This window comes from Diadema antillarum, unplaced genomic scaffold (genome assembly GCF_040938485.1).
Source record: "Diadema antillarum isolate AM-2024a unplaced genomic scaffold, OU_Dant_1.0 seq00000980_RagTag, whole genome shotgun sequence".
Lineage (NCBI taxonomy): Eukaryota > Metazoa > Echinodermata > Echinoidea > Diadematoida > Diadematidae > Diadema > Diadema antillarum.
The window spans coordinates 521491-543351 of record NW_027271820.1 but is presented as its reverse complement, the minus strand read 5'-3'; the positions used below and the strand labels follow the sequence as shown (position 1 = coordinate 543351).

General features: G+C 36.3%; 1 protein-coding gene across 1 annotated transcript in view; it reads right to left on the bottom strand.

Moving 5' to 3' along the window:
- LOC139742108 (regulator of telomere elongation helicase 1-like) overlaps positions 1–21861 on the bottom strand; it is a 28974-nt gene that overhangs the window by 3987 nt on the left and 3126 nt on the right. Inside the window, exons 5-28 of the mRNA XM_071652678.1 lie at positions 19234–19294; positions 17420–17495; positions 16882–16966; positions 16058–16123; positions 15075–15216; positions 14719–14757; positions 14056–14134; positions 13422–13519; positions 12237–12295; positions 11472–11634; positions 10674–10806; positions 9954–10108; positions 9401–9486; positions 8860–8937; positions 7847–7924; positions 6988–7125; positions 6485–6600; positions 5400–5523; positions 4154–4361; positions 3580–3683; positions 2841–2882; positions 1936–2004; positions 1637–1726; positions 747–812 (exon numbers count right to left, since the gene is read on the bottom strand). Coding sequence (XP_071508779.1) covers positions 747–812; positions 1637–1726; positions 1936–2004; positions 2841–2882; positions 3580–3683; positions 4154–4361; positions 5400–5523; positions 6485–6600; positions 6988–7125; positions 7847–7924; positions 8860–8937; positions 9401–9486; positions 9954–10108; positions 10674–10806; positions 11472–11634; positions 12237–12295; positions 13422–13519; positions 14056–14134; positions 14719–14757; positions 15075–15216; positions 16058–16123; positions 16882–16966; positions 17420–17495; positions 19234–19294 — 2355 coding nt within the window. The remainder of the gene's footprint in view (positions 1–746; positions 813–1636; positions 1727–1935; positions 2005–2840; positions 2883–3579; positions 3684–4153; positions 4362–5399; positions 5524–6484; positions 6601–6987; positions 7126–7846; positions 7925–8859; positions 8938–9400; positions 9487–9953; positions 10109–10673; positions 10807–11471; positions 11635–12236; positions 12296–13421; positions 13520–14055; positions 14135–14718; positions 14758–15074; positions 15217–16057; positions 16124–16881; positions 16967–17419; positions 17496–19233; positions 19295–21861) is intronic.

Genomic DNA, 21861 nt, shown 5'->3' with positions numbered 1-21861 from the left:
CATGGGGCAAATGCATACATGTAAATGAGTTACTCTGTACTGTACATCAGAAAAGATTACAGGTACTGGACTTTATATACTGTGTGATACCTTGGACGTGCTGCCTCACAGGGTTCGTGATACAAACATTTTATTCCTAATATCACTGGATTTCATAGTATCATTCAAGATGATTAAAAATCACTCCTTCATGGTGTATGTTCCCTGGAATGCATATTTGCTATTTTTCTGTGTTTCTGCTGGGTAGACACTCATGTAAGAGTATGTAGAATGAGATTACATCCAGTAGTGTTTTACGCTCGCTTCCATAACCTTCCAGAATATGCAAAAGAGAATATTGTACTTTTTATCATTTATTAGTTAACACAGAAATCAGTAAATATCACAAATTATCAAGCACACATGGAAATGTTGTGGTCTTGTTCATCATGGGTGGCCTACTCCAATGCAAGCACTGATCTCACACAGGCACTGTCATCATTATTTTCTTAACATTCCAATTAAGTAACGTCATCTCTGTCTAGTACGATGTGGGTACCAAATTAAAAACATTGCCTATTAACCATGTCTTATAAAATGGAAGAACATCTTCTTTCCTTCCAGACTCCTAGAAAAGAGCTTGTCCTTTGTTTATGAAAGTAGTTGCACAGGTCACAGCACATACAATAAACACACAAGTCACAAAATTACATGACATAAAATGTAACAAGTGTGTCAATATTCAACACAATATCAGCTTTTATTACCTTTTTGTATGACTGCATCACACTTGAGAACGTTTTGTAGTTTTCTTTGCTCACACGCTTCTTCACCTAAAAACAAAAAGAGAATGAAAATGAAAAGACTATAAAGACCACAAATGAAAAAGAATCTGTGTGTAGAGCACTTTGGGCTTGTCTCTGATAGTATCATTATGCATACATGTATATGGGATTTTGCTTACAAATTGAAATTCTTGGTATCATAGAATGTACGGTTAGTTTACATAATTTAAATGTGCAACTGTAGTTCAACATTAAATCAAATGGCACATAGACACCTGCAAATATTTAATGTCTTTTACATAAGCATTGGCATCGCCTAAATCTTACTTCTTGCTGAGGGCGCTTCTCCTAATGCTAAGATTCACATAAGTTTCAAACATTTCCTTCAACCACTCTCTTCTTCATGACAAACTGTAGGGCAAAGTTTACTTATGTCAATGTAAACCCTTTTTGAATGTAGCTGTGGTTGACAAAATAGATCAAACAGAATCTATCATTAAGGACTTTTCTTTAACTTGTACACCTGGTGTAAAATAAATATGTATTTGAGTTTGTGCAACAAAGCCCTAGTTCAGGCAGAATGCAAGCAAAATGAGAATCTGGAGATATTTCTTGAATAGAGGATGTATCACAAACTCTGAATTCCTATTTCTATAACTTGGTAAAATGGGCTCTTTGGTCTTGACAGGCAGCTCATCATGTAGAAGGATTTTGATCCTGAGATTTTAAAATATCACTGCTTAACACAGTCAACTTTCTTCTGACTTATATTCCATATTTCTATTATTATGTTTCAAACCTAGAAAGAAATTAAGGGAATTTATTAATCACTGCATAACAATGGTTGATTATCATCATTATGATCAGCGTACCTCAGCCACATAGTCCTTTGCAGACACAAGACAAGCTGTACGTAGACTCTTGTTGGTTGACACAGAGGAAGAGCTGGTAGATACTGGTTTCTGATAGAAAGATAAAGAAGAAGAATCACTCACTTGGTTTTAAACCAAGTATTAAAACAAGAAATGTTTTACTCCTTAGTAGAGAAACTGCAGATTATCATAATGTATACATTTTAGTATGATTAAAGAAAAAAGAAAACAAAAATAATTTGGTACTCACAAAAAAAAAAACAAACAACTTCAGTGATGATATTCAATATACAACTTACGATGACAATTTTCTTCTTTTTCTTTGACTCCTCCTGTTTCTTCAAGGCAAGACTGTGGCTGGCATTAGGCTAAAATGCAGGGGAAAAAAAGAAATCATTACTATTAATTCTGGTACACATTTGATGCACAAAGCATGTGATTGCAATTCGCATCATTTATAGGAATACAGTGTACACAACTATTCACTTGCATGGGAGCGTCACTTCATACAGATCAAGTTTTATATATTACATGTATGCCTTAACTTGTGAATACTTGCAGTGACAAAACTAGAAAAGTTTGATGTTACTTCATTCAAATGTATGCCTCATGCCAAGATTAGGTCTTACATCCTTGAAACAAAAGTATACCATTGAATCTAAAAATCTTCAATATCCTTCTCATTTCTAGTTTTATTGGACAAGAAAATTGAAAGCAGTATCCTCACAATTTCAGAATCATCTGCTTCACAACACTATCAGTCTTTGCTTAAAAAGAAACACTTTGGAAAGAGCAGATACAGTATACATAGACATCAACAGGTGCAGCATATTAAAACACATGTAGCAGGCATACATAAATGAATCATGTGGGCATATTGTACAAAAATAGATACACACACATTGACTGGGCTAGAGCTAATGACAACCAGCCTAATACCATTAGCAGTTAATTGGTTACATTAGGATGATCTCAAGGTAAAGTATAAACAGACTACAAAGCTTGGTGATGTCAGGGAAATGGAATACTTCAGCCCATGACAAATCAGAGAATGAACTACAAGGCATGGAATACCTCTCCCTCACAAACATCTCATGAATGAGGTTTGAGTGATTGCAAAGAAATGAATCTTACCACGCCTGGAGTGATTGCAAAGAAGTGAATCTTACCATACCTGGAGTGATTGCAAAGAAATGAATCTTACCATGCTTGCTAGACTTGAGAAGCTGTCATCTTCCTTTGGTTTCTGCATTTAAATTACGTGAAATTAAAAGAGAGCTTCATAAACTACAGCAGAATTACAATTCATTTGTACATAAGCTAAAAAAACCCCAACACAAACATAAGAATGATAATATATAGCAAATATCTATGTACTGCATTTGTGTTTGTGTAAGTATCCCTCAGATTATAGGCAGTGCCACTGTATGCTTTGATGCGTAGCACAAAAAGTTCACAAAGAAGTATGTCTACCATACCTCAGCACCTTTGATTTCTCTTGAATGGCTGCTGTACAGAGACTTGAACAAATGTTGTATACAAATAAATAACACACGAAGCCTTGTCTTCTATCATCTACATCGTGGTGTACCTCAGCTTGATGTAAGGCATCCAGTAGACTGAAAGGTGTCTTGGGGAGAGGGTCTTCTCTTATCTACATGTTATATAATGTGGCATACCTCAGCTTGGTGTAAGGCATCCAGTAGACTGAAAGGTGTCTTGGGGAGAGGGTCTTCTCTTATCTACATGTTATATAATGTGGCATACCTCAGCTTGATGTAAGGCATCCAGTAGACTGAAAGGTGTCTTGGGGAGAGGGTCTTCTATTATCTACATGTTATATAATGTGGCATACCTCAGCTTGGTGTAAGGCATCCAGTAGACTGAAAGGTGTCTTGGGGAGAGGGTCTTCTATTATCTACATGTTATATAATGTGGCATACCTCAGCTTGGTGTAAGGCATCCAGTAGACTGAAAGGTGTCTTAGGGAGAGGGGCTGGTCTTGACTCCTCATACATCACTCTCAGCTGGGCATCAGACATGTGACCTTGGGAGAGGAAAAAGGTACTTAATATGACATATGAGACCTTCTACCACTGCACACCTTAGAGAGTATTACACTTTCCACTGGAAATATGAGCTTTCATGTAATAAGCTTTCTTTACATTTTGTGTGCGTATACACAGCTATATACTGTAGAAGTGGATATTTTCGCGCGACTAATTTTTCGTGCTTGGCCGGGTAAGAAGAGTTTCGTGTGTCTTTAATTCCGCGGAATCAAGACATCACGCATAGGAACATATGGCAAACAAAAATATTCACGTGCTTTTATTTTCGCGCTTGTTTCTGGTTGCGCGAAATGCGTAAAAATTTCAACACCGCAAAAATTACCACTTTTACAGTAATATGTGGTGCGTCATCATGTTATTTGTATTATGCACACTGCACGTTAACTCTACAGCATAATTTTATACGTAAGACACATCATTGAAATCACCCTAACAAATATCAACTTACTTCTATCTCTCCTTTTGAGGCTGGGAACATGTGCATCAACATGTTTGGCTTTAGTAGCATGGAGTTGATAAGATGTGTTCTGGGAGGAGGAGGATGTTAGGACAGGGGCAGGTTGTTGCCGGGTGTGGCTTGACACCTGTTGAGATGTGAGTGATGATCCTGACTGCACTGGTCCCGTCTGAACTGGCTTCAAGCTGGGCTTTGGCATCTTTATGACCACAGGGAAACAAAAAACAGAAACAAGACGATTTTTAGGAGGACTATTGTTGCAGATCCAATGGGCACCATCCGCCTAATTTTGGGTGTTAGGGCAGTGCCATATGGTCCCTTTGGGGGCACCATCACCATTTGTACAAAGTATATCCTAGAGTAATTCCCTATTCCCATTGATAATTCTTGCCAAATTTGGTAAAAATTTATACCCCAGAGTTCAAAAAGATCCATTCATTCATTCAATCTGGTTTATTAGAAATACTGCCATGGCAGCCAAAAGGCTGAACTGCAGAGTAGCAACTACAAATTAACAAAATTAACAAGTAAGAAACATGTACAGTATAGAGTCAAAAAAACAAACAGAGAATATGAAAATGTGAACGGCACAACACACAACGGTTTGCTAGACAGTATATAATCACAATAGCTCACAAGAGCTATTTGGTTCTGGTGAGCTAAAAATCAGTACACCATTTTGCCACCACAACACACTGACATGTAGTTTGTCAAAATAACAACATGAGCCTGTACTTTCTCATTGAAACTGGCTTAATGTGTGTATGTACCCCAACTACAGCTGCAAAGAGTATAATTCTGTTGTATGGACAAATATACATTGTATCACACTCTCTGTATTAGTAAAGTGGGTTATTCTGCTATAGATATTAATCAATTTTGCCATAAAAACCTATAGTTTATTACTATTATCACTCGTAGTCTTTTTACACTATATAGTATTATTTTGTGCCCTGATGACATGCTCTAAGTCTTCCAGATTATTCAGTCAGTCAAGTTATTCTTCACAATCAAAGAATGTTGATATGTCTTTATTACTTGTCTGGAGCCAAATAAACTGTTCATAAGTATATTTCTGCTATCACACAAATTTCCCATCCAGTATTTTGCAGACTACACTGAATACACAATATGGTTGTTAGGTCAGTCATACACCAGAAAGTGCCACACATACATATCCCAAGAGCACCTACCACTTGCTACTGATAGTACTGGATAGTTAATTATAAATACTTGCCACTCTTTCCACCACTTTGAAAAAGTTCATGAGGTCTTTGACACCCTGTCCAAACTTGTCATAGATGGCTAGATGAGGGCGGACCCAGGAGGGGAGCTGAGAACGAGCGTCTGAGTTTGTGAATCTGATGGAGCACAAAATACACTGATATGACTTACTGCAAGCACAAATAGTCAAAAGCAATCACATTCCAAAAGGAAAAGAAAATAATAAGAGAGAAAAAAAGGGGGGGGGGGATAACTCATAATTCTTGACAACATACAAACATTGCTTGCAAGACTTGACCATTCCTGTGCATTTTTCATGCAACATTTGGTTGCTGTTGTTCTTTTTTTTTTATGCCTATGGACAAATATCACATCCATTACACAAGCAAGCAGAAGCTTTTTGAGCGAGTAGGTCCACTGGTGTTGAATGATGCTATTAAACTGGATTTTGCGTATTTCTTAGCCGGATATGCGCAGACACAGTGTAAGGGAAATGTATCTTGACAATGGCTGTGTAATACGTAGTTCAAAGTGAAATAAAATTTCTTGGCATATATCAAACCAAAAAGCACTGCAACCAGCTCACTGTCAAAATCAAGTGATATAATTATATACTACAAGTATTCACAAATTTGATCATAAGTACTGACCGTCAGTGCATTTAAAATTTTCCCATGCTTCTGTAACATGTGAATGATCAGATCTCCCTGTGGGTAACTTTGTCAAAATTGCAATTATTTTGACTGATTTCTGTGCAAACTGTTTTATTCAAGATCAGGAACTTAAACCAGAAGCTAGGCTCATCGACCTGGGTCTAGCGCCAGGGATATTTATATCATACAAACTCTGAATGACAATGTAAGTAGATTCCTTCATACCAGCAACAGGTTTATTGACATTATTCATGTACATAAAAATAATGAAAGTGTTGCCATGGTTACATGATGTCACTCATAAGATGCCATTTTACATGATATTCAGCAATCCAGTGGAAATGACTCCTTGTCCAATATTCAATCTAATATTCATGTCATTTGGTGACACCTTTAATCCAAGGTAACTTTCTTCAAACTCCAAGACTAAGAAGTGACAGCTGACCTGGTATCACAGAGAAGGATTGCACCATAGTCCTGTCGATGTCTGATGACTCGTCCTATGGCTTGGTTGACAGCTCTAGAGGCCTGCTGTCGGTACCATACCTGGCCACTCAGACCCTTGAAATGGAATGTACAAAAGCAATACTTTATATCTGTAACATGCAAGGGGAACAAATCAGCGATGAAATCACAACATAACAATATCTCTGATATATATATATATATATATATATATATATATATATATATACACCATTCTCTTAGAAATCAATCTTTTTGATGATTCTATCGAATGGTTCTCTTACTCATTCTCACCCCCTCTATGATGCTTAAATCAATACCGTATATTTCATTTGCAAATTATTTCAAATTCTTTCACTTTATTACTTACGGATTATCATACCACAAGGCACACTTTTAGAAATTCATGTTAATAAAGTTATTCGTGTTTGACAATAATATCAACACATTTGTACATGGTAAGTTTTGTTTCCTTCCCAATACCTCAGGGTTTCTCCTCCTGGCTTCATCCAAGTACTGCATCTTTAGCATGACTCTAGGGTCCATCCTAGGGGGAAATGGCAGCCCTGTGATCACCACAGCACGCCCATTGTTATCAGCAAAGTCTAGACCCTCAGACACCTGGTGGGTGTGAATGGACATTAATCATGCAATTTGTCAAGCAGAAATTATGTGTTAAACTAGCTGTCTGGAAATTCCCACATCATCAAGAGTGGACACCAAATTGATGATTGTGATGGAAAGTTTGTTAAAGTGAATACAACAAATTTACTCATAATGATAATAACTGATTCCAAGAATTCCCAATTACACAACATTACCCTTACAACTCATCACAAACTTTGCACTGGAAGAATTTCCTGTACAGTTTGTAGCAATCACAAACGTTTTTGTACACTAAAACATATAAAGGAACAGGAGTTCACCTTTTGTATGGTAACTATTTTGTGAACAATGTCAATGTGAGAATTACAAGCCCTCAATGATCAATCATTATCTTGCTGGGTGAGGTTTATCTTGATTTCTGTTACAGTTTCTTATATATGCAAGAACAACTTACAGGAGAAATCACAGGAACAATTGGAAGAAATCTGACAAAGATCAAGCTTTGAAATCTGCTAAATAGAAAGTCAAACATACAGGATTCATCTATTTCATCTGTGCATGTAATACTGTAAATGTACATATCATGATATTCTTGGTCGTGAAGATGTTGATGATAAAAAGTGATGAAATTGACCATGAAGACAGTGATCATCACATTGATGGGAAGAAGGTGGAGATGATAATATTTCTGCTCCAGGTCATAATGGAAAAGGAATGACATAATGCTAAAACTTACCTTCCCTCTACAGACTGCAAAGAAGGCAGCGCCATTCTGTGTCGGATCTCTGACTCTTTCATAAAATGACTCCATCGTCTGAGGTTCAAAGGTCATTCAACATCAAGAAAATAAAGTAAGGACTGGACATCTCTGAAACACGCACATTGAGCCTGCAGACATCCCTTATTGTAAGGATACCCTTGTGTTGTACACTATGATAGGAATACATCATCCTACACTACAGGAGCAAATTCATTAAATCACATTTGGTTTTTGAAACATATAAAAGAATGAGAGCTCTGGACAGTTTATTGTTCAGATAAGCTTCAAAACAAATACAATTTTGGTGGCATTCCATTAGCCTGTAGTTTGGCTCTGCCTTGCTACTCTGACTCTGTTCACTGTGCTAGCAATTACTACTAACAGCAAGATATTCATTTTGTTAGCAATCACTACAGCAAGAAGGCCTTGCAAAGGCCATACCCACCCCATAGAGGCTGATTTTCTTGATCTTCATGTGAACTGCACTAACAAATGTTGTAAAGGAAAGAGGGACAAGTGTGGACACTTGACTCACAGTATGATACATTATCTCTACACTGACCCTTAGTCTCAGTGACTTGTGTAGACATGAAGAGAGTAGAAGGGTCATATATAATATTAAAGAACTGAACGGTTTGAATGGTTTGAAAGGTTCTGGGAAGGGAAGAACAACTTTGTCTACAAAGGTATACAAACACAATACAACTCCCTGTTTCACTGTTGAGATGATTGAAATTCAGTGTTCTGGCCCTCAGTGGCCCCACCCTAACACCCCCTTGGGAACTACATACACAATATCCTACCCCGAGGCTCATACCTGCAAGATTTGATGAGTATACATTTTGAAGAATATGATGTATGGGTTAAATTCCTCCATCCAGACCTGCCAGACAGACAAACTGATAACCAGAAAACATAAAGGTTCCATTACCACCTTGGGTGGAGGCATCAAAAACTCAAGAAAAGAAAAACACGGTGTAATAACTCACTTCATTGAAGTCCGCTTTCCCTCGAGGCTCAATAAAGATCTGCTTGTACTGACTGATCCTGTTGCTAACACCAGAATCCTTGTAATAAAAGACCAGAATTCAACAAAAGAGTTTTAATAGTAACCTAATGGAATCTATATATTGTTACTATATCAGATGGAAACAGAAACTTTTTGCAATTAGTCAGTGAAAGTAATGCCATTATAAGCTGGAAAGTGAAACAGTGAAAGAATTTCAATAACTCTTCTTTCTAAAAGAGATAAGTTTTATCTGTTTTGCTACACTTGTAAGTTGTTGATAAATATGTTCAAAGTGTCATCTGCTGATTACAAACACTTGTGAAGGAAAATGACATTAAGAAAGGAAGAGAGGGAGATATATGAGTAAGAGACAGAAAGACAGAGCATGCTGTCAGGACAAAATCTGATGAACAAAATTACATTTTAAATCACATTAAACTAAAATGAGGGACATGACTGCCAATGAATGACTGGTGCAATGGTGGAGGAGTTGAGCTCAAAATGACAAGAGAATTCCTTACCTGCCAAACCTGCATAGCATTGTTCATGACTGGATAGGATGGGAAGAACACCAGGAGACCGTTTGGTACCATACGGGCAAAGTTTACTAGAAGAGAAAGGAACATTCCAACATTATTGTATAAATGTCACTTAAAAGCATACGGGCAAAGTTGACGAGGAGAGAAAGGAAGATGGCACTTCAAAACATACATCCAAGCAAAATTCACTGCGACAGGAACATTTCAACATCATGTTATAGATGTCACTTTCAAACCTACATGTGAATAAAGTTTACCAGGAGAGAAGACCAGAGTAAAGATGTCACTCAAAATCTATACAAGAAACGCTTACAAGAAATACTTGTATGCGATACGCGTTTTCATTTTCACGAATTTCGCGAGTCAGGTTCTATTATTCAAAGACTTTTACTTTTCCACATGTGAGAGGCCTAAACAGTTTTATTTCACATGAATTGGGAGGAATCTATGCTGTTGGTTTTATGCTGCCAGCGTAATTTTAATCAGTATTACATTCCCTCTCGTGAACCTGTATTGTTATCTGTCTGTAACTGACCTATTGTGTTTCCCAGTGAGAGTACATAGTCACGATTGAAGCGAGTCTGATAGGAGGAGTTGAGGACAGTGCCATCTGGACCCTTGGTGATGACTCCCACTACCATCTGGTGTTTGTCAATCACATGAGGATTCTCAAGCTGGATTGGGAAGTCTCTGAAAAGAAAGGAGAGTCAGTATCAAATCAAGGGAAAACTCTGAAATTATGAACAAACACAATAAGTCAAAGTATCAGGAGTGTTGGTATCTGTTAATATCTAACACCTCCTTTAGTGAAAGCAAAAAACAAAAACAAAAAAGAAAGAAAGAAAGAAAAAAGGAAAAGCAAAGACAGCTGGTTTAAATGTTTCCCGTGAAGTAAAATATGACAGCCTCAGATGTGTTTGTTTAATTCCATTATTACAAGAAATGCAGTCTCTTTTGTCTTTTTTACTTTTATCTCTGTCCCTAAAATATGCTGATGAATTATTTTATAACAATTTATACATGTACAAGTTTGGATAAGCTTTATCAAATGTTTATACATATTCACAGCCTTAATCTGATCATCTGTACTTCAACTTAGACACTGTGACCATCTCTAAGATAATGAGGGCCTACTGTCAAATGATGAGCAACCAGCTGAACATATTTAAAGACATTTGATAATAGGTGAAAACAATCTATAAAGTTGAAATTTATCAAGCAGACATTTATCTCTGAAGCTGAGAGAAAGACTCACATGCTGAGCTCAGATTTGAATGAAGAGAGTGGTGCTAGGGTGCCTGATGTCAGGATGATACAGCGTACACCTTGAGACACTAATTCCTGCATACTGAACCCTGGACTAAAGCACCAGTAACTCAGGATGAAGCCTGTATGACAGGGATATGTGTAGATAAAACATTCATCTCGTACATTCAATTAAATACATTGCCCACATAGTAGCAAAGCATAGCACACTTAACATATGCTCCAGCTATTCTGTGTCTTCTACTGGAACCCAAATTGGATGCATAATTCAATAGGAATTTGACTGTATTCAATTGTTTTCACCATTTGTTGCCATAAAGCCCTGCTTGTTAACTTTCAATACATATTTTGCATCACTAAACATTGCATCTGCCTAGTGAAACAAAAATTGAGTATTAAGTGGATGATCTGCATTTTCATCAGATTATAATGAGTGCAGACGTCACATTTGTCAGCACACTCTGTGAGCCACAAAACAGAGATCTTCTGGTAATTGATGATTCCTTGTCTATTACGTTACTTGGCATTGTAATGAATCCACATGCATCTTGTTTTCATTTCCTTTATGGAATTAAGTCAAATATTTTCACTTTAAATGTATGCAAAAGCTACATATATGTTCAGGTATGCTAATGTTTGACTTTGGTGTACAACTGCTTGTTAGGGGAATATGTTAACTGTAATTGTCTTTGACATTTTACTTAACATGGCTTGGTACCTTGCAAACAAAATCCACAATAATGCCACAGGCACAGGAAAAAAATAGTTCTAAAGTCTACTTTAATACCTTTTTTCTTTGACTTATTTGCTGCACTCGTCCATAAGTCCATTCTTTCTCCTTTCTTCTGCTTTGATTCAGCATTCCTGATGTGGACCTTGTAGTATTTGGTCATCTGTGATGGCATGATTTGACCTGGGTTGATTCCTGGACCATCACGACTAAAAACAATCTGTTGAAAACACAAACATATGATAATCACAGTGATTTGACCTGGGTTGGTCCCAGGACCATCACGACTAAAAACAATCTGTTAACCTGTTGGGGACAAGTCCCGAGTATACTCGGGCAGGTGTCTATGGGAAATGCGTGCTGTAGCAAAATCAAACCGTCCTCAACGGGTTAAAAATACAAACATATGAGAATCACAAGTAAGGGGAGGGGGATACTTGACATATAAAACATACTTCATAATGAGTATAAAATATCAGATTTTTATATGATATCAACATCTGAAGAGGCAGTATTAAAATGCAGATTTTGGCAAAAGCATATTACAATCTAAATTCACTCTGAAGAATCATCATCATCATCATGTAGCATCTTTCCAAAACATGTTTCATCAGGGTCTGATGCAATAATAGTAATAATAATAATATGAAATATTTATTTAGCACTTAATACAACATGACAGTACTAGGAGTTTGGAATTTGATACTTATGGCAAATACTCTATTGTTTTACAAACAATACAGATGAGTGAAAAGTGTGATCTTACATTTTCTATTTGTAGTAACTCATTGTGTCTCATAGAGAACACTTTTCTTTACTCACGGTAAGAATGTCATAAAACTTCTGCAGACCAGCTGCTTTGTTATGGAAGAAAGTGGAGCCTGGAGAAAAACAAAGAGACCAACATGGACATTCGTCAGAGTTAGGCATAATTACCTCGGTCAGTAAATAAAGGATAAGTTTGGAAGTACATTTAGTGTGAGTTATGACATATTATGTACAGTAAATGAAATACAAGGCTTTATAATACAAAATAATTCTGAACTGAATATGTGAAATGCTTCAAGGAAAAAACGAACAAACAAACAAACTCGAATTGAAATCAAACTCTAAATAGACATAACTAGAAAAGCACTCTGAGAGCGCAGACCTCCGCCAAGCATGCAAATCATTTTCACCACTGATCTTGTTCTTCCGTAGAGATATCAAGTGATTTCCACCCATACGTGCTTATAGCATTGCGTGCTGAAAGTTGCCAGATTTCCCAATATAGAAGCCTTTGTTACGTCATAAACACTCAGCTGCACGGCGCGCCTCTCCCCAGCAGAAACTAGAGCATGCACTTTAGTGCGCGCAGGCAAACCTCAAATACGCGCAGCCTGAATACCAAGTTCATTGACCCTACCTGCCAAAATGTCAAAAATCCTTCATAAATTCCCCCCAAATTCTCGGATCACTACCAAAAGTTAATCGTTTGGTACTTGTGTCATTCTCAACCTTTCCTGCAAGTTTCATCCCAATCTGTTAACTACTTTTTGAGTTATTTTGCACACGGACAAACTAACTAACGAACTAACGAACAAACCAACGGTAACGAAAACATAACCTCCTCCCTTGGCGGAGGTAAAAATGGAAACCAGTGGAGAAGAATCAATTGCTGCTGCATACAAGATCCAAACACTGCTGCACAGCAAAAATATTGAGTTGATGAAAGAAACACTTTCTCTCTCCAAACCAACTTTCTAGCCATCACTTTTGACAAATCAATACCAGAGTATAATACTAGTACAAATACTTTCAGTGAGAGTAAAGCAAGCCATATTAAGATTAATGATTTCAGCAGAATAAATTGTTTCCTGAGCATTTTTTTTTTCTAAATGAAGCCATTGTTAATCGATTTAAACAGGCAATCATATTCTTTGACTTTAAAGTCTGGGACTTGGTTTTCACCATAGTTAACAAATGTCAATGACAATATAACTTTGGAAATGTAGCATTATTACTCACTGTTGGTCAAATGAGCTATCATTTTCTCCAAGAGCTGCATGAGTTCATTCTTAGTCTCACCATTGATGTTGACCTTACTGAAGAACTCATAGATGAAACTATTGATAGAAAAATATTAAGAAATAGTTTTATCAAGACATGAAGCATTATGCATTAATAGTTCTCGTGTCATCACTGGCAAGGAAAAAAATGTAGTATGCATGTACTCATTTAGACTCTTTTTTTTTTCAGTCATCATTCATTCCAGTCAATTTGTCAAAAAACTTGTTTTATTGTAATGGCGTTCAAATTGTTAGAACAAATGGAAATATGCTAATGTAATATGTATTTAACATCAACGAAGACAAAGTAAGACAATCTCTCTGTGTCATGTCATTTATATATCCTTTTCATTCTTGTTTTATAGGACTAAAGAATATATTTCGATCAGCCACAAATATATTGTGACTATCTAAACCAATAACTCCACTCCAAACTAACAATGTTGTGAAAGAGACTTCTATTCACTGTCTTCCTACAGGAATGTGCTGCTCTTCACATAGCTGGCACATGGAGACAAAGGAAATGAATTACAGTGAAGAGAGGCTTGTCTATAAGCAGCACAAAAAGCCATCATTTAGAGGTAATGACTGACCTGCCAGGTTTAGTGATACCCTGTCCTCCCTCAGGAATATTGAAGGAACTGATGTGCTCTTCAAGGTCAAGGAACAGCTCTGAAAATATTCAAATGGTAATGAGTATTATGTACTTACAACATAAGACATAGGGTCAAAACTCAGGAGAATTATAATCTACAGATTATTACTGAAAGAGCTACATATCCTACATCTTAGAAAACTTCATCTGTGAAGATACAATTTTGCTTGATTGGCCTTACATGTGTGCTGTATGAAATATATGTACACATATATAATATATTAGCGTAAACCTTTTTTATGTGCAGAACTGTAGTCAAAATGCACTAATTGAATTGAAGGTACTGTGGATATTTTTAGACTTACCCTGGTACTCTGTCACCTGTCTGCGGTATAACAGTCACAATACATGGGAGATGTACTTACAATCACACAGATTGTAATCCATTTGGCACATATTTCCATAAAATGAAGAGTAACAAGAAAAGGGAAAGCTAAGCAACATGCGAGGAGATAGACATATGCTAACTGATTGAAAGGGTTCAACTAATATCAATATTATCCCTTTTAGTCACATGATTACAATACAAGCACAAGACTTACAGCAAGTACATAATCTACAGGCTCTTAGTGTGGTACAAATTAAGGAGGTTCAAACTTACTCTTGAGTGTTGCGAGTGCAGCAGCATCAAATTCCTCTTCTACAGAAACAATAAAAAGTTATGAGCAGTTAGTAAAAAAACCCCACATTTTCTACAAGCACTTTTTGTACATCAATTTCACATCTATACTGATCACCCTGAGGCAACTGAAATTTCTGTTATATTCATTTCTTCCTGTTAGTTTGATGATGTAAGGCTCGATCAGTGGGAGTGCCTTGAATTTTCAGCCAATGTCAAAATAAGACTAAGTTACAATGTACAAATTTCTACACAAAGTTAATAAGAAAAGGATGGGTTTATCTACATATTAGGATCAAAGAATGTAACTCAAGCTCATCCCTAATCCATAAACTCACCTCCTCCTCCATCACCATGGTAACGTTCATTCAGCATCGTCACCTCCACTGTCCTCTTCAACAGGTGATCTGTCTCCTCAACACATGACGCCAGGTCAAATGAGGTCAGGTCAAAAGATGCACTTTCCTCACACATTTTTTCCTGGATTAAAAGAGTAGGGCTCAGCATCACAACATGAGATTCCATCACAATATTTTAATATGAAGGTCAAACATCTTTCTAACTATAAATGTATATTCTATCTGAATGGACAAAACAACTGCATCATGAAATTAAAACAGAGTGCATATATAAAAGGTACTTTAATAGAATGTGCAAGTATGTAAAAGAAAGAGAAACATCATAGACATTTACAAAGCAAATTTATTCCACAAAGTGGTATCCCTATTTGTACATCCTATGAAAGCAAACTAAAAAGAATAAATTATTTTAAATGTACAAACACTTAATAAGGAGTGTGAACATGAACAATTCACACGCTTTTACACAAACACACAAAATTAATAGAGTTTTACAAACAATTTCTCGTTTGCAACTTGGTGTCAACTTTGGAAAAAAAACTAATGGTACAAAAAAAAACCCCGAACACTGCATTTCAGTATAAATGTAATGGCTCTGATTTCAGATTCTCCCTTAATGTGCCAGAGGCCATAAAGTGGCCAATTGTCAGTTGAACAACAAGACAACAATGAAAAGAAATTACTGGGTAAATATTGATGAACGTTTGCAGAGGGATCAAGAATAAGTAGACCACTATCCTTGTCATAATTAGACAAAGTAAGAGTTTTCCTGTGACCTTTGTGCACACTGTTTCATGTATGGGTTACTCAGTGTAAAGAGATAGAGCTGTATAAAGATGGGCTTAACTCCGATTTGTGTAGATTTTTATTTCTTCTAAATACCTCAGAAACAAAGACTGCATGCCTGACAAGTTAAGGGTTCATGAAATTCTAGATTTCTGTTTAATAATAGGAAGACATACCACGTTATGTGCCTCATCAAAGATGACAATGTTACCCTGTAGCTCAATTCCATGGATTCGTCTTGACTGAGAAAAATAGGGGGAAAATGACATGAAAGCATGTGTCAAGTGTAAATGAACAATTGTAAAGAGCAATCCTTCCAATTTCTCATACTGGAACTTCAACACAACATGTGATGTATCGTTTGACATACTCTGTAGAGTTATGCATGTTTGTAGGCATCTCAAAGATGCCAAAGAGAACACAAATATGAAACAAACATCACCTTGTGAAGGAGTTCAAAGATTGGAACATAACTGAGCTACGACTATAACTAATACGCAGACATACTTCCAGAATGCCTATGGGAAACCTGAGTAGTACTCAATCTTGATAATTCTACAAATGTATGAGGGTGACAAAATAAGACAAATCTAATCTAATCAAACTTAAGCTTAGGTAGGATATCTATATACAGTGTACACTATCAAGTATAATATCTCAGTCTCAGCCTAATGGCATTGCAGTAAGAGTTATGAAGGACATCATTTCTTCTACATCACTATCTACAGTGTACATCAAGACTGGATAGCCATACCCTTGGTACTAGAGAGGATGATGTGATTAGAGTTGCCATCATCAACATTACTATTTTTTTTTTGCAATTTAGAAATAAAATGTCACATAAATCATTATCCATATTTTTCTACTTCATTGCTACAAACAAACAAACAAACAAATTTGTTGGAGAAATTGGGTACATTGAAAACAAAATTAGTGAACTCATGTATCAAATAGGAGAATTCATGAGAAGGTTAAAATGACCCATGAATGGAGCTTTTACCTTTGGGTCCAAGAGATAGTTGTATGGCATAAATATGATGTCCGAAGATGTTTTCAGCTCCCGAGCCATGTAATATGGACATACTCTACAAATATAGATACAATGGCAAGTAACAGTAAGAAAATATACATCATGTGACATAACCAATGTATACTATCATTCCAAACTGATTTGAATACTTTAGAACTAAAGGGATGGCTAAATGCAGAAAAGTAAAAATCCTTCTGAGTATTATTGCAGTGTCTTCCTCCCTTCCAAATAAATAAATAGTTGGTTTTTTTTTATTGAGATTATGGGAATATCATTGAACTATCAATGGATCACCAATGTTTAAAAAGCAAGTAGGGAACGGTTTGTATTCAGTGAAGATTGTAAACACTGAAATAAGTGTTGAAAGTTTTAAATGGGGATTCCATGTAATGCCTTTCATAGCTGCACAGAAGCAACATTTACAGTCTCAAAAATGTAGGAAATGCAACTCATTTACTCTGTTGCCAATTTAACTGAGGAAGACATTAAGATGATTATGTGTACTAACTTGTGTTTGTTTCCTAGTTTGACAAGATCCTCGATATCCAGGATACTATCGGTGAAAGCCTTTTCTCCTTTCTTGCCTGCAAATCAGTCAGAGTAAAATCAGTCAAATCTTGCTCAAGGGTACAAATGTATCTGTAACTACTACACTGTTGATACTGACCACACAATGCTAACCCGTAGGAGTACTGCAGTACAATATACAATACACGTATGTCCCAAAAGTAATTACAACGGGGGCCTCTGCAAATGATATCTTTAAAAATAGTGAATCAATCTAAATACAAATTCAGGGTATGAAACTATAACTCATTGCCCACATCTTACAGAAAACCCCACTCGATTTGCTTCAGTGGTCAAAGAGAAATGCGGAATTTTGTAGAGGATGTTGGGAATCTCTTCTGTCCAAGTTCTGTCTATTGTTCACACACAAGATCATCAAAATGCTAAACTCGGAAGAATCTGATTCATGACATGCTTTACAACAATCCACATTTCTCTGTGACCGCTTAATCAAATCGTTTCTGCAAAATAGAGCTAAAATGTTATATCTTAGGACCCTGAAGTAGCATTTAGAAATTTAATCATATTGGGCGTTATCAATGCGAAAATCTGATTGTAATTTTTTTTTTGAACATACTGCAGTAAGTCGCCCCAAAAATTACAATCAGATTTTCGAATTGATAGCACCCAATATGATCAACCTGTCTAAGTGCTACTTCAGGGTCTTAAAATATAACATCTTAGCTCTATTTTGCAGAAAACCCCATTCAATTTGGTTAAGCGGTCACAGAGAAATGTGGATTGTCCTAAAGCATGTCATGAGTCTGATTCTTCCAATTTTAGCAATTCAGTGCTCTTGTGTGTGAATAATAGACAGAATTTGGACAGAAGAGATTCCCGACATCCTCTACAAAATTCCTCATTTCTCTTTCACCACTGAAACAAATCGAATGGGATTTTCTGCAAGATGTGGGCAATGAGTTATAGTTTCATACCCTGAATTTGTATTTAGATTGATTCACTATTTTTAAAGATATCATTGCGGAGGGCCCCGTTGTAATTTTTTGGGGACATACTGTACTTTGTATTTGCACTTCAGTAGTACAATAAATTAAGCCAAAAAAAAAGAAAAGAAAAAAAAAAGCACCAGTGTATTTGGGATAAATGCTCAAGATTGTAAAATCAAATTTATGAATCTGACTTAGTCTTTCCTCTCTTTGTTACCCTGTCATAATGCTTTCACCTCGGTGCTTTCACACACTGCATTATGCAAACATGCCTTGTAAATTAGGAATGTTGCTTAAAATACTTGAAGCATTGGTGGGGGACCAAGATGGCCAGTGAATAATCTCCCAGGTGATGAATGACTGTCTCTCCCTTCTAAGCCATGAAGTTTTGGGTTAATTTTTGCAGATATTATAATCTTTTCCTCATTTGATTGAAAACTCTGAATTTCATTGTGCATCCCACATTAGTAAAAGATTAAATAATTCAAACTCCTTATATTCATTATATCAGTGAAAAATCAGGAAAAATCTGGAAAAACATGTTAATTTGGGACAGAAAAGATTTTCCTCCATCTGTCACTTATTGAAGGATTAATTATGAATCTAGTCATCTGGAAGCGTTTGAAAATTCTGCGGCTGAAATAAGCAATGGTATATGACCTAGACAGGACTCAAATGAAAAAGCCATTTTAATTCTAACATACGAAATTCGAGCCATGAAAGATAAAACTATGATAAAAAGATAGAGCATCAAATCAGGAAAAAAATGGTTTCTTAGACTGAATGTATACAGCTGTAAATCACTCACTGTCAAGGTTGTTGTGATAGTGACACATCTTGGCATTCACTTTAGCTCGACACATGTGAACCTAGAGAGAGATGAGAGAGTCATGAAAACATACAGCAATAAATCAGACCATCAAGCTTCTGCCCGATAGACAGTGATGGTTCTAATCCCTTATAGCAGTGAGCATTGCATACACGTATATCATCACTGGGGCAACAAGACCTCGTATCTGAAATTTTGGTGAAAATGACCGTTTTGGATTAATGGTCAGATAGTCAGTTAAGTGATGTCCTTTCCAAATCCTAGCTGTCTTACCCCAAAAATGAAGTCACCATGGCATGTCAAAGGAAAGGCTCTCTCATTTGATATAGTGCTGTGGCTGGTATTTTTTTTTTTGACATTTTGTAGATACAAGGTCTTGTCGCCCCTGTATTATTTAATAATTCTTAGGTCAAATTGTTTTTATTGCAACTACATTTTAAGGGACAAATTGCCCTTCATCAACACAAATAAGTGGTTAGTTGGTGTTTAATAAACAGTCGAAAAGTGCTACGGAAAAAACTAGAACTATCACTCATTGTGATTAATATACCCCCACCCACAACTGAGGAAATTAGCTCAACCAGGACTAATTTCTTTTTAATTTTTTAATAGCAAAAAATGTTACCATGGCAATGCACTGTTCAAAAGTGAATAAATGTATTGCTCACTGTTAGTCATATGTCCCACATCTCAAGTCAAGTGCTCAAAAACTGAGTGAGCAAGATAAATAAACTGATAATTTGTATGGTTTTCATTAAAAATTGTGTGTTATCATGGCAACACAATGTTGGACATTAAGAAAAAATGAAGTTTGCACAATAGCCGTTACATGTGCAATTTCAAGCCAAATGATAAAAGGCTGAGGGGCTTAGTTGAATTCACAATACTAGTGTATCATTTTCATTCAAAATATATTGTTACCATGGCAACACATTTTCAACACTGACAAAAGATTTTTTGCACATCTACGTAATGTAGAGGTAACATATGCCAAATTTGAAGCCAAAATGCTATAACACAGAGTTAGGAGAATCAAAATGTTTGCATGATTTTCATTCAAAATGCACTGTTACCATGGCAACACATTGTTTCACAATGATGAAATACGAAGTTTGCATATCTCTGTACTATAGTGGTTGCATGTGCCAAATTTCAAGCCAAATGCTCAAAGACTGAGGGAGTTACCTGAATCCACAATATTTTTGTATGATTTTCATTCAAAATATGCTGTTACCATGGAAACGCATTGATCAACATTAACAAATGGTTAAGTTTGAACATCTACGTACTATAGTGGTCACATGTGTCAAATTTCAGGCTAAATGCTCAAAGACTGAGGTAATTACCTGAATCCACAATATTTTTGTACGCATTTTAGTGAAAAGATGCTGTTACCATGGCAACGCATTGTTCACCACTGACGAAAGATTAAGTTTGCACATCTATATGCTATAGTGGTCACATGTGCCAAATTTCAAGCCAAATGCTCAAAGACTGAGGGAGTTACCTGAATCCACAATATTTTTGTATGATTTTCAGTGAAAATATGCTGTTACCATGGAAACGCATTGATCAACATTAACAAATGGTTAAGTTTGAACATCTACGTACTATAGTGGTCACATGTGCCAAATTTCAAGCTATATGCTCAAAGACTGAGGTAGTTACCTGAATCCACAATATTTTTGTATGCATTTTAGTGAAAAGATGCTGTTACCATGGCAACACATTGTTCACCATTGACGAAAGATCAAGTTTACACATCTATACACTACAGTGGTCACATGTGCCAAATGATTAAAGACTGAGGGAGTTAACTGAATCCACAATATTTTTGTATGATTTTCATTCAAAATATGCCGTTACCATGGCAACACACTGATCACCACTGACGAAAGATTAAGTTTACACATCTACGTACCACAGTGGTTATGTGTGCCAAATTTCAAGCTAAATGCTCACAGACTACGGGAGTTAGCCGAATCCACAATATTTCTGTAAGCTTTTCGGTAAAAAAAACTCGTTACCATGGCAACGCATTGTTCATCACTGACGAATGATTAAGTTTACACATCCATATACTATAGTGGTCACATGTGCCAAATTTCAAGCCAAATGCTCAAAGATTGAGGGAGTTATCTGAATCCACAATATTTTCATTTGATTTTCATTCAAACTATGCCGTTACCATGGCAACACATTGATCACCAATGACGAAAGAGTAAGTACGCACATCTACGTACCACAGTGGTCACATGTGCCAATTTTCGAGCCATATGCTTAAAAACTGAAGGAGTGAGATTTATCTACACATTTTTGAATGATTGGTTAAAAAAAAAAACTGCCGTTGCCATGGTAACAGATTTTTTAACGCACACACCAAAGATGTTTTGGCACAACTATATAGTACATTGATCACATATCCCAAATTCAAACTGAATTGTCACAAAACTGAGAGAGTAGTTCGATCCACAACATTTTGTAAGATTTTTATGAAAATCTGCCGTTGCCATGGCAACGCAGTATGAAATACTAATGAAAAAGGTGTCTTGCACATCGGCCTGTGGTAGCAGTCACACATGCCAAATTTGAAATTAATTGCTCAAA